At 42.1% G+C, this 13,179-nt stretch overlaps 1 protein-coding gene across 2 annotated transcripts in view; it reads right to left on the bottom strand.

Moving 5' to 3' along the window:
* The window catches only part of KIF5C (kinesin family member 5C), a 151,383-nt gene that overhangs the window by 68,274 nt on the left and 69,930 nt on the right, over nt 1-13,179 (bottom strand). Inside the window, exons 5-10 of one of the 2 annotated variants that reach the window (XM_084893034.1) lie at nt 11,012-11,060; nt 10,677-10,732; nt 9,876-9,963; nt 5,328-5,452; nt 2,082-2,186; nt 1,567-1,715 (exon numbers count right to left, since the gene is read on the bottom strand). In XM_084893034.1, the coding sequence (XP_084749160.1) occupies nt 1,567-1,715; nt 2,082-2,186; nt 5,328-5,452; nt 9,876-9,963; nt 10,677-10,732; nt 11,012-11,060 (572 nt within the window). The remainder of the gene's footprint in view (nt 1-1,566; nt 1,716-2,081; nt 2,187-5,327; nt 5,453-9,875; nt 9,964-10,676; nt 10,733-11,011; nt 11,061-13,179) is intronic. The other variant, XM_084893035.1, reaches the window with a different exon arrangement.

Genomic DNA, 13,179 nt, shown 5'->3' with positions numbered 1-13,179 from the left:
CAGTTTAAGAAGCTGGGGGAGCAGGACAGGGTGATGGGCATAAATTCTCGGTTGCCCATAGCAAACACTCATTTATAGAAGAAGGTGCTATCCTTCTGCCACCCAGTGAGATAAGCATTTGGCTAATGAAGGAAGTGATCTGAGAGGAAGTAAAGGACCCCAAACCCAGTTTAAAAGATATATTAGTTCTACAACATTTCAGTGTAATTGTTATTTATTTAGACATCCCACAGGTGCCATGACTGTGTAATTCTATGTTCTGTTGAGGGCTCAGGAAATGACTGGGGTTTAATGCAGTTTAAACAAGCCACAATTTCCCATACAGAATGCCCACCCCCATCTGTCCCTTTTCTAGGGACCTTACACTATTTCTTGAGTATAACTAAACAACGTGCTCCCGGGCGGAAGGTAGAGGGGGTGCTCTGTACAGCCATCTAAAAATGGAGCAGCTAAAGCCCACAGGGAGCTGGTCACTAGTCTCAAGATCACACAAGTGTTTTGAATTAAAGGGAATGCCTGCAGGGGAATTCACATCTCCCAACCGGAGGTCCCGGCTCAACCCACTGAGCCCTAAAGATGCTCAGATCACCCAAATCCACAGCATCCAAGCATTCTGGGAACTAGCACCTGAGGGCACTGGCTGGCAGCCTGGGACTCACACCTAGAACAGAGGGACCATGACTGCAGGTTAGGCCTAGGGGCAGGCAAGAAAGGAAAGGATGGTATGAACCAATCCACAAACTTGAATGCTGTTTCAGGGTTACTGAGGTGTCTCTGCTGCCTGCCTATTACCATTGTCCAGACATCTAGGAAATCTCACGTGGGCATTTTGAATGCGAGAAGGTGGCTGCTGCTTTGCCCTTTCCTCAGCATATATTCTGCACCTCCTACCCCAGGGTTAGTACGAGGCTTCCTTCCTCCCATTTAAATACTTATGCAACTACACTACATTCATTTAAGTTTCTGGTGTGCAATCAGCACCTCTGCAATGAATTTCAAATATTGGAGTTAAGGTAGTTACCAATCATGAGTTGTATACCTTTGAAAACCTGTGAACCTGAGGGGCAGATTTTTTTCTTTTTACTATTGATTTTAGAGAGAGGGGAAGGAGCGGGGGAGAGACAGAGAGAGAGAGAGAGAGGGAGAGATGGATTTTTGTTGTTCCACTTATTTATGCATTCTTATATGTGCTCTTACTGAAGATCAAACCACGACAACCTTGGCATATCAGGATGATGCTCTAACAAACTGAACTACCTGGCCAGAGCCTGGGATTCAGGCTAAATTCTAAGAAGAACAAAAGCAACACTTCACTGAATTACCAAACATCACATCTATCATAAGTCTGTGTGTTGTTTTTAACATCATACGTTTGATTGGCATATTCCTGTCCATTATTTTAAAACATGATTATCCCTTTGGCTTCAATAAGTGATGCCTCCAGTTTACAGGTCACCTGCTAGATGCAATTTAGTAACAAGCCACTTGCCCCCTTCTCTCTATTTCCTCTCCGACACTAGCCCCTTGCCACTCCTATGAACCAGGTCCCAGCATGACCACACCCACCTTTGTCCAAACATCAATGTAGATTTGGTCTCGGCTTCATTGAAGACAGAAGGAGAACAGCAAATCACAATAGTAGTCCTACAGTTCCCACCCAGGGAGTCCTGCAGAATCCGCGTCATCTTGCTGTCCCGGTAGGGCACGTGTGTTTTCTATTTAGGAAAAGAAAAAAGGATTGGTTGTGACAGCCCATTCAAAGAAAAAACACAGAGGCAAGCAAGTTTTGAGGACACTGGACTTAGAAACATGTGTGAAATAAGAACTTGTTGCCTGGTCTTTGGATCTTGCCAAAGTTTAGCATGCCCATTCTGGGACCCGGGTCACAGGAAATCAGCATTTCCATTCACACGTTTTAATGGACCAGATCCCCCAGCAAGCAAGGAGTCCACAACCAAGATTCCCTCTGTCCCTTCCAAACCAAAACAAGCAAATTTCTAGAGTGTGTGGCAAAGAGCACACAGACCCAAAAAGGCGACTTCTCATAACATCATTTAATAGATGGGGCCACGATCACTTACTGTCCCTTCTGCCAAGGCAGAGATCACGTTTCCAAGAGCAGACAAAGACTTATTGATATTTTTAGCTTCGTCGAGAACAGCTCCCTCGGCACCAGTTTTGCTGACCTATGAGAGAGAGAGCAGTGAGCTGCACAGGACAGGAAAGCACAGTAGAAAATTCCAATTCACGGGAGGGCAAAGGGGCAGGCAGGGGCGGTGAATCCTCCCGGCTCCTGAAATACAAGGCGAAGGAAAAGTAAGTAAGGATCACACTGATAAAACCTTCCCTGGTGCCAGAGGCTGGGGATTTGCTCTCTCGCTTGTCATTTTCCTCTCGATTAGCTTTAGGGGAACGGCTGGAAAGCCTCCAGTGGTGGAGCTGCGGATGCTTCCCCGGGGACATCGTCCAGGAAAAGCAGGCTCTGAAGTGCTGTCACCGGGAGAAGGCCGGGCGCTAGGACACTGAGCCGCAGCCTGCACTCCGGGGCGGGGGCGGGGGGCTGGAGGAGCAAACGCCGTCTGGGCCACAGTGAACCGACATGTCGGGAATGTGTAACCATGAGCTCCAACTTCAGGCAAAGGACAAGGGCTGGGGATGGTTGTCTGTTCCTTCCTCACTGAACCATAGCAAGGAAGAAAGGTACAATTATAAAAAATAAAAATAAATAAATAAATAAATAAATAAATAAATAAAAACTGCCCTGGCCAGTGTAGCTCAGTTAATTGGAAAGTCCTTCCATACACCAAAAGGTGGCAGGTTTGATTCCTGGTCAGGACACATACCAGGTTGTGGGTTCCGTCCCTGGTCAGGATGTGTGCAAGAGGCAACCGACGGATGTGTCTCTCTCACATTGATGTTTCTCTCTCTCCCTTTCACTCTCTCTCCCCCTTCCTCTCTCTCTCAAAAAAAAAAAAAAAATCAATAAAATTTTAAAATAAGGAAACACACTATTTTTTTTCTAGTCATTAACACAACTTTAATTAAAATTAATAGTTTACATGAAGAGCATCAAAAGAGTTTAAAATCAACTCTGAAAAATCACCTTTACATACAGGAATTAAAACAGGCCAGAGGAAGTCCAAAACAGGATCTCTGCAGCTTGTGTTATTGCACTTGGATGGAACGCGCTGGCCGGGGCAGCGCGATGCTTGGGCCACGGGAGACCAGGTCAGGGACGAGCACAGAGGACAAACCCGCAGGCAGCATGCATCCCGCCTTCCAACTCTCTGGTGCACTTGAAAATAGCATCTTAGAAACACTCAACTAGAGCTCTTTACAAAAATGGCTACTGTGTCATCAACATGTTTAGTTTAGGTTTGAAAAGTCAAGAAAATGTATATTACATCGAGGAGTTGTCTTTTCCCCTCTGCAGCCAGAGGGAGCACACACAGTTCCTCCTCTGCTGTGTTACTGCTGGTGATTTAGTATTTATAGTAGTTGCTGTCGGGAGAGAGCAGTTCACAGATGCTAGAAAAAAGGGGAACTCAACATGATTCATAGCTCTGCTGACTGGATGGACGATGCCGGGTCAGCAGCTGCTGTCTACAGAGAGAAAGGTGGGGAAATAATTTTTAACTGCACAAAGACGGGTTTCAATTATGTATAAAGGAGAAATTCCTACCAACAGAGATGAATGCATGTCCAGGGGTAGATTTTTTTTCAAATAGGATAGATTCTCATCTCTCTGGGAATTGTGTGTGTGGGCACACAGATAGAGAACTAATACAGCTGGTGGGCCACAAACAATACAGTCCATTCACATGGCATTGCTTAAGATGCTTTCATATTGGAGCGTCTTAACTCCATGAAATATGCAGGACAGGTACAACTCCCTCCTCTTCCAGACAAGGGAGATTTATGTTCCAGGGATGTGCAATCGCCAGCCTAAGGGAAGAAGAGCACTTAGAGCATCAGGGAGTAGAGCTCGGAGTTCTGCTCTACTAGATCACACTGACACATCCGTGTGGACGCATCTAGGGCGAAGGAAAACGCGTGTGAGCAGGAGAAATGGCGTGGGACCATGCCTCTCCAATGTCTCATAAATATCATCAGAGGACAGCACGTGGGCCCTAAGTACTCAGCCCTCTGCTCCAAAGGGGAAGAGGAGCAGCTTGGGAAGAGCGAAGGGGGACTGGACTCCTTGTGGGGACCCGTACAGTTAATGTGGCAACAAAGTGGATCCTGGCTGCCAATGGTTAGTTTGGAACTAAGCAATGCTGCTCTGCATTCCCGTTCTGGTGGGTTTGTTTAAAGTTACAAACACATGCCAATAAGATTTTAGATTTCCAACCAAAAAAATCCAGGTGATTTTCTGCTCACGGCTTTACATGGGCATACCTGAGAACAATGCAAGTAGCCATCACTTACAGAGATATTAGTAGCCATAATGTGGAGTCCGGCCCTCAGTAGTAGGGTACAGTTAAGTGGGGATGGATGACACAGTCCAGGAGACTGACTGAGCTCCGGGCCAGCCCTGATTGAGGACAGTGAGCACAATGGCAGTGATGAGGAACAGGCCAGGTGGTGTCTCCCAAGTAAGGCAGAGTCCCCAAGCCAGGGTGTGGCAGCAGGAGTGTCTGGAGCTGCCATGGAAGTGAAGCTGGTGGGGGCAGGTAGAAGGTTCTGGAAGCTTATTCAGTCTGGAGTATGGCCTCAGTCAGGGCCTGGGAGAGCGTGGGACAGGATACAGATGCCTAACCAGAGCCCTGACAAAACCAGAGAAGGGCTGGGGCTCATAGTCCATAGCCTGAAGAAGAAGTGAGGCTGCCCGTGTGAAGCACCGTCTCCACCGACTGCAGAGAGAAGCAGGGGAGCGGGGAGAGCCCCAGGCTCCGGATCTTCCATCAGCAGCACACCTGCCGAGGCAGGACCGCCAAGTTCCAATGCAATGCTCTCCCCTGGCCTATTTGCGTCTGGAACAACATGGAGTGCTTCCCTTTTCTCAGAAGGGCTTGGCAAAGACAGATTTGCGAATGCTCACCGCCAAGCTAAGTTCACCCCTACACTTGCCTCGCGTCATCTTCAGAGGCCATTAGGCATAAATCAGAGTTGGCATTCAAAGCACCCCGCGACGTGAACGGGGACTTCAGGGCCGGGAAAGAGGAGCAGGGAAGCAAAGGTTAAATTTAATAACATCTTGGCACAACATCAGAAACTTTAAAAGCTCTTTAAAACCAGGAAATAGAAAGGCATAAAAATTATACCATTGCACAGTGAAGCAAATAACAGGGGGAGATTATAGCTGATACAAATAAAGAACCAATTACCTTTTCGCTCCCGGCCAAATCAACCAGATAAAGCTTCCCACTGAGTTTTTTCTCGGTCTCTACATTCTCTTGTTTAATATTAATCAGGAAGATACTGTGACTTCTAGAGCTGTGTTCATTCATGTCTAAAAAGGAAAATAGTTACTGCTCTACAAAGAACACACTTAGGTAGCCAGCCTCTCATCTGAAAAGCACAACAAATCATCTAATAGCTCCATTTCTTAAAGTCAAGACAATTTTAAAAATGATCTGAGACCACCATTTCTTCTTAAAAGCAATGCTCATTCCAGAAATGAAAGATGTTAAATACCTTTAAGTGGCAAAGAAATTAATCTAAAACTTAGCCGATGTTTTAAGGTAACAGACTGTCTGCTCCTGCCGAGAGACCCACCTCCAGCACTAGCTGACCCGCTCCTGGAGGAGCTCACCGCCTCCTTCCCTGCCTCACTGAACTCCTCAGCCTTCATCATCATGATCAGTCCCTGATGTACACCATCTTCCTCATGCGTGTAGTGTTGCCTTATCAGTAGTGTCATAAACTTTCTTTAGGAAGTACCATGGATTAAAACATACACCTCTTCTATAACCCATGCTAGGTGCAAAGATTAAATATGCTGCATTAGGACTGAGTACTGGAAATAAAAATCTTCTTGTTCCCTGGTCTCTGTTCACCAGGCAGGCAGAGACCCCAGTGACTGTCTTATTCAACTCCTACTCACAATCATTTCTTAAAACCACCTCACCAGTCTTATTCAACTCCTACTCACAATCATTTCTTAAAACCACCTCACCACATTATATGGAAAAAATCCCTTAAGATTCCACACACAAAGAAATGTTAGAATAAATTCAACAAACTAGCAGGATACAAAAGCAACACATGAAAGTAAGTTGCATTTCTACATACTAACCATGAACATCCCAAAAATGGCATTAAGAAAATAATTCTATTTAAAATAGCAGTAAAAAAAAAAAAAAAAAAAAAAAAGATACTTAGAAATAAATAACCAAGGAAGCAAAAGACTTGTACACTGAAAAATACAAAATGTTGCTAAAGAAATTAAAGAAGACAAAAAATGAAAAGACATTTGTGTTTATGGATTAGAAGATTTAATAATTTTAAAAACCACTTTACTGGAATGATAAGTGGTCAGTACTATCAACAGTGATCTTCAGATTCAATGTAATCTCTATCAAAATCTCAATTATGCTTTTCTTTTTTATACAAATTTATTTTTTCTTGATTTCAGAGAGGAAAGGAGAGGGGGAGAGAAATAGAAACATTGGGGATGAAAGAGAATCATTGATCAGCTGCCTCCTGCATGACCCCACTGGGGATTGAGACCTGACCAGAAATCACACCATGACCTCTTGGTTTCTAGGTCAATGCTCAACCTCTGAGCCACACCAGGTGGGATCAATGATTCCTTTTATAGAAACAGAAAGGTCTATCCTAATTCATATGGAATCTCAAGGTACCCCAAAGAGCCAAAATAATCTTGAAAAGGAACAGAGTTGGAGGTCTCTCACTTACTGATTTCAGAGCTTACTACAAAACTACAGTAATCAAAATAGTATGGTGTTGGCATAAAGACAGACATATAAACCAATGCAACAGAGAGCCCAGAAATAAATCCTCACATAATACAGTCAAATAATTTTCAACAAGAGTGTCAAGATCATTCTGTAGGGAGAATACAATCTCTTTACCAAATGGTGCTGGGAAAACTGGCTATCCACATTAAAAAAAAAAAAAAAAAAAGTTGGACTCTTACCTTGGGTCATACAAAAAATTAAGTCAGAAAGGTTCAAGGACCCAAATGTAAAAGCTAAAACTATAAACCCTTAGAAGAAAACATAGGGGGAATGTTTCATGATACTGGATAGGCAATAGTTTCTTGGAATGACAACAAAACGCAAGCATTAAGAGAAAAAAATAAATTGTACTTCATCAAAATTTAAACTTTTATGCATCACCCTAGCTGGTTTGGCTCAGTGGATGGAACATGGGCTTGCGGATTGAAGGGTCCTGGGATTGATTCTGGGGAAGTGCATGTGCCTGGGTTTCGGGCTCGATCCCCCATAGTACAAGAGGCAGACAATCAGTGATTCTCTTTTATCACTGACGTTTCTATCTCTCCCTCTCCCTTCCTCTCTGAAATCAATAAAAAAACATTTTTAAAAACTTATATGCATCAAAGGACATTATCAACAGAGTCAAAAGGCAACCCACAGAATGAGAAAAAAATACTTGCAAATCATATATCTGATAAGGGATTAATATTCACAATGTATATATAAAAAAAACTCCTACAAATTAACAACAACAAAAAATAAACAACCCAATTAAAAATGAGCAAAGGACTTGAATAGACATTTTCTCCAAACATGTACAAATGGCCAATAACCAAATGAAAAAATGCTCAACATCACTAATCAAAACCACAATGAGATGCCATTTCAAATCCTTTAGGATGACTACTAAAGCAAACCAAAATAAAACAAACAGAAAATAGTTAAGTGTTACCTAGGATGTGGAGAAACTGAAACTCTTGTGTACTATTGATATGAATGCAAATGATGCAGCTGCTATAGGGAACAGTATGGCAGTTTCTTGAAACTTTAAAAATAGAATTACCATATGATTCAGCAATTCCACCTCTGGGTATATACCCAAAAGGATGGAAAGCAGAAACTTGGATAGGTATTTATACATCCATGTTCAAAACAGCACTATTCACAGTAGCCAAAAGATAGAAGCAACACAAGTATCCATCTATGGATGAATGAATGGATAAACAAAGTGTGGAACATACATTCAGTGCAATGTTGTTCAGCCTTAAAAAGAATAAATTCCAAAATGATACCACATGAATGAATCTTGAAGACATTGCGCTAACTGAAATAAGCAAGTCATAAAAGAACTTGTATCATTCCACTTATATGAGGTACCTCATTGTCAAAATCTTTGAGACAGAAAATAGAATGGTAGATACCAGGGGTTGGGAGGCGAGAGTCTAGGGACTAGGGAGTTCAATGGGTGCATGAAGTTTTAAAATTCTGTAAATACTGGTGATGGCTGCACAACATTGTGAATGTACTTACTGCACTGTACATTTAAAATGCTTAAAATTGTAAATTTTATGTTATTTTTTTATACCACAATAATTTTAAAAACCACTTTACTGAAATGATAAGGAAAATAGTAATGTTCTGAACCAAGGGGCCAAGATGGCTTGTCATGAATAATTCATGACTAACAACAGCTTAAGAAACCAAGTGAATAATTTATTTATAAATGAGCGATGCTACTATTATTATAAGAATATGAGGCTTACATTCTTTCATGTATGTGCATCAGTGTTGGTGTATGTATGTGTGTGTGTGTGTGTGTGTGTGTGTGTGTGTGTGTGAAAGAGAGAGAGAGAGAGAGAGAGAGAGAGAGAGAGAGAGAGAGAGAGAGTGTTAAGCAGAAGAGAAAGAAGTATACAAGTCTAGGCTCCCCTATGAAATTTGCCACATATATGAATAACATGTGATATGATATATTTGTTGAGGTAAAGAATTACAGGGCTGGATCACAAAATAATAGAACCTTGGGTGGGAGAGACTTAAAGAGGCTAGATCAGTCAACCAACCAATATCTGTCTCTTCTACCTTTTACAGGGACTCGCATCTTCTCTGGATGTCAGGCTTACCTGGAGCAGAATGAGAGTCCCTGTAGTAACTAGGCCAAAATCTGCCGCCCTGTAGCTTGACAGTCCTGGGGTCTACCCATTCAGATCAAACAAAGCAAGTTGATTGTTTCCTAATGTCAGTCCTTCACATATGTTAAGAAATACTGCATTGTCCACAGTCCTCCCTAGATTTATTTATTTCTTCTGAGCTACAAAGCCTTAGCTCTTTCAGCTCCTCTTCATAGGCAGTCACTCTCATTCATCCATCTCCCTCTGAGTAAGACAGACAGCCCCCGTTTTTCATGGGACCTCTGCCGTTCAAACACTGCAGACCTGCTTCCCTGATGTGTGCACACGCGGAAGGAAAGGAAAGGTAACCAAGCTGCCTGAATGTGTTATTAACAAGGAATCAAAATTTTTCCATAATGCTCTCCACTTTCTGAGTTCTTCCTTCCTTTTCCTTTACACCGAGGGCAGGACTCTAATATGGTTAATTTCCATGTGTCTGACTGTAGAATTTGTTGGTTTGGATTTATAAAAATACCTGAACAATAACAAAGCTAAAGTAAGTAAACTTAGAAGTTTACTTTCCCCCCACTTTGATTGGTAAGTTGGTTGGTAGGTTGGTTGGTTGGTTGGTTGTCCCAGGATTCAGGCTTTGGCTGTTCCAATGAGTCCCACCCATTATTTCCAAGAGTACCCTGGACAGCAGGAGGCTCTGTTTCTCACAGCCTGCCCTGATACACTGTGTTTTCATTTGGGTCACTGCACTCATCCGCCTTCCCAGGCGTTATTTCACATGGACCTCCTGGTGGGTAGGCAGACATTTGCATCCAAAGTCAGAGGGGAGAAAACACCACACCACGCTTACTTGTTACAGCCACGTGCCGGTTTGCTTTGCCTTCATCTATCACATCCATGACTTCCTCGGGGCTGGATACAAACCGCTCAGTGCACCCCTGCAAGACAAGCAGTTCAGGTTCCCTGTGAAAATGCTGAAAAGTCACAACGTTTAAAACAGCTAAATATATTCCCATTTCTCCTCTAGATGTGCAGAGAAAGAGAAGGGCTGCAAGGCTGATCCAACAACTTTCCTCCCCTTGCCTAAGGCTTGAATTCTACATTAAAAAGGAAGGCTGAGCAACCCCTAGGAAACCCAGAAATAAACCAGAAAAGTAGCCGAATTTCCCTAGATTTTTGAGTACATATTCAAACTCAACAGCAGTGAAGACGGAAATAAAGAAGAAAATCAATGACAGAAAAAGAAACAGATGAAGTTTTGCTTTGTCTTCTATCTTTATTTATTACTATCTAGCCACCAACTTTAATTAGACACTTTGAAGTGCTACACAATGCTATAATAGGCTTCCCTTAATAGCAAAGTATGAACAACTAGACTCAATACCAAAGCCCTGCTAAATGTGAATAATAGATGTCTTCTCACTCTGCAATTTTCAGCATGGGCTTAGACATCTGTGATACATTCACATAGGTGATATGATTGAAGACATTAAATGTCTATTTTTTAACCAGGTGAATTTTAAATATAAGAAACATGATTAAATATCTGTATGTGCTTTATATATGTAATATTCTGGGCATCTTATGTACTAATTATTTTGACAGTGACTGGAGATAAATTAATTGCACATCAATCAAGTTTTCCTCATACCTTCACATATGGGACTCTGTTTTTATCTTCATGAACAGCCAAGTTTGTCTTGGATACTATAGAGATAATAATGATGACATGCAAAGAAGAAAAGAAAAGTTAAAGACCCTGTATTGGTGGAAAGGTAGAAATTGTTATAAAAGATAGGCAAACCTATCTCTTTGCAATATATATGAAAGTTTAAGCCTTGGGTGAGAATAAGCAGACAGTCTGAAGGCAAGAGAACATCTTAATACACTTTCATTAATTCCTTAAGCAGAAATGCTATGCATCAATTCAATCTCCCTGCACTTTAGTTACAGAACAAATAAAGGACAAGCATTTGGGTTACTTACCATCGAGTAAGTCCCTGATTTTGTCCAAGTAGATCTCAAAATAGGAAACCTGTTAAAAGTAAATTAAGTATGAGACAGAAATGCTTCACTATATTACCAATATGTCATTATTAGAACTTACAAGAGCTTTTTTCATGCATCAGCTAACAAGAGTAGGAAGGGGTCCAGAATGAAGATTGAGAGCCACAGCATGCGGAGCCCCGCCCTCTCCTGTATCCCCGGCTTGACGCTTTGCCGGCTCAGTGTGGGCCACTCGCCATTCCCGCCCATCACAGCTCCTTATGGTTCGAGCCAGGTGCTATTTACATCGTGTGCTAGACAATCACTTATAGGAGGACACTAGCTTTTACTTTAAATGAGCACCAAGGAGACTTCTGGGGATGACAACAGCTGGAATAGAAAATATTCTTTGCAAGTAATTGTCAAAAACCAGTAGGCCTTGACTTATGCCTGGTAATGACAGTCTCATCTGACTAGAGTGGGAGCATGACCCAAACATTCAAGGAGGTGGGGAAGGTGGTAAAGGTAGTTTCCTTAGAACTAGAAGAGCTCAGAAAAGTAACTGGGAGAGAGATCATGATGGTGGCAGGTTTAGGGAAAGATTTGAACAAAATGTGATTTAATGAAAGTCAGCTAGCCTTTAAGAGGGAAAGAAAGCCTTCCAATTAATCACGCTCAACCCTCAGCTCCAGCACCTCCTATATCAGCATCTCACATAGCAGTTGTTTAAACTGCAAAGGCCTAAACCCGACTGCAGTCCTCCTGGAGCCAAATTTCAAAGAATAGGTCCCAGGAATCAGCTTCTCAACTCCACTCGATGGCTAAGGTCTGAGAACAACTTTAGCCAGATGTGATCTTGAAAATTTAGTTCACGTGTAACCAAGATCTGGGCCTCAACTTTCCCATCTATTAAATGAAGCCATTAGACTTGATGATGTCAAAAAGTCCCTATAGGATTTTCCATTCTACCTAAACATGCCTTCTGCCTCCCAGACCAAACGTTCTCTTTTATGTTCAAGGGTATTTTTGGAAATCTAAACAAAGGAATGGACAAAAAAATTATTTTAAACCAGGCATGCAAGCATGACCAATGGACACAGACAATAGGAGGGTGGGGCACATGTTGGGGGAGAGGTCAATAAGGGAAAAAGGATATATAGTATGTAAAACTTTCAATAATAAAGAATTTTAAAGGAATTATTTTTAAAAATAAAGTTGAAAAAATAGTTGTGAAGTTGGGATGAAACCTCAACCTCCACATCCCAGCTCTGGACCAGTCTTGCCCCTAGTCAGGCAACAAGCAAAGACTTCATTACTGGCAATGGTTCGTCATCTTTTGTCTGTATCTCATGACTTCTTAGTATCTCTGAGATCTGGGGTCCTGACTTCGAACCCTGGAATCTATATCTGAGCATCCTCTCCAGGCTGTCTGTCTCCCTGATATTCTCTGCCTGCTCAAATGTCTGTCACACTCCTACTTCACTGACTGGGTCTGCTAAGGATACACCTACCTGACCTTTGAAAGACCCACTGCTCCCATTCCTGGAATCCTATAGGCCTGTGGCTTCTACTCTTAAATATCTCTCCCTAACTTAGCCCTGCCTGCAGCTAACTCAACCTTGGCTTCAACCCATACTATGTATTCCAGAATTGTCTGATTTTCAATAAGACGTTTTTGGTATCTTTGAGATCTTAAACATGTGTCCTTATTTCCATAGATTATAGATAACATTAAGTACATCTGAAATGCAATCATTGAGCCGAAACCGGTTTGGCTCAGTGGATAGAGCGTCGGCTTGGGGACTGAAGGGTCCTGGGTTCGATTACGGTCGAGGGCATGTACCTTGGTTGCGGACATATCCCCAGTAGGGGGTGTGCAAGAGGCAGCTGATCGGTGACTCTCTCTCATCGATGTTTCTAACTCTCTATCTCTCTCCCTTCCTCTCTGTACAAAAATCAATAAAATATATTTTTTTAAATAAATAAAAATAAAAAAATAAAATGCAGTCATTGAACTAGATATTAGCAAATCTGGCCATCAGAACCCTGTCTACATTTAATACAAGTAGAAAGAGAATCTGAGTTATTCATTTCTTTTTACCATAGCAGATACTGACTGCTTTTAGCAGGGACTTTTAATTTTGCCATTTTTGTCACTTCCAATACTT

This window comes from Pipistrellus hanaki (genome assembly GCF_964339955.1).
Source record: "Pipistrellus hanaki genome assembly, chromosome: 8".
In the NCBI taxonomy this organism is placed as follows: domain Eukaryota; kingdom Metazoa; phylum Chordata; class Mammalia; order Chiroptera; family Vespertilionidae; genus Pipistrellus; species Pipistrellus hanaki.
The sequence above is the reverse complement of the archived record's forward strand: the minus strand, read 5'-3'. Positions and strand labels throughout refer to the sequence as shown.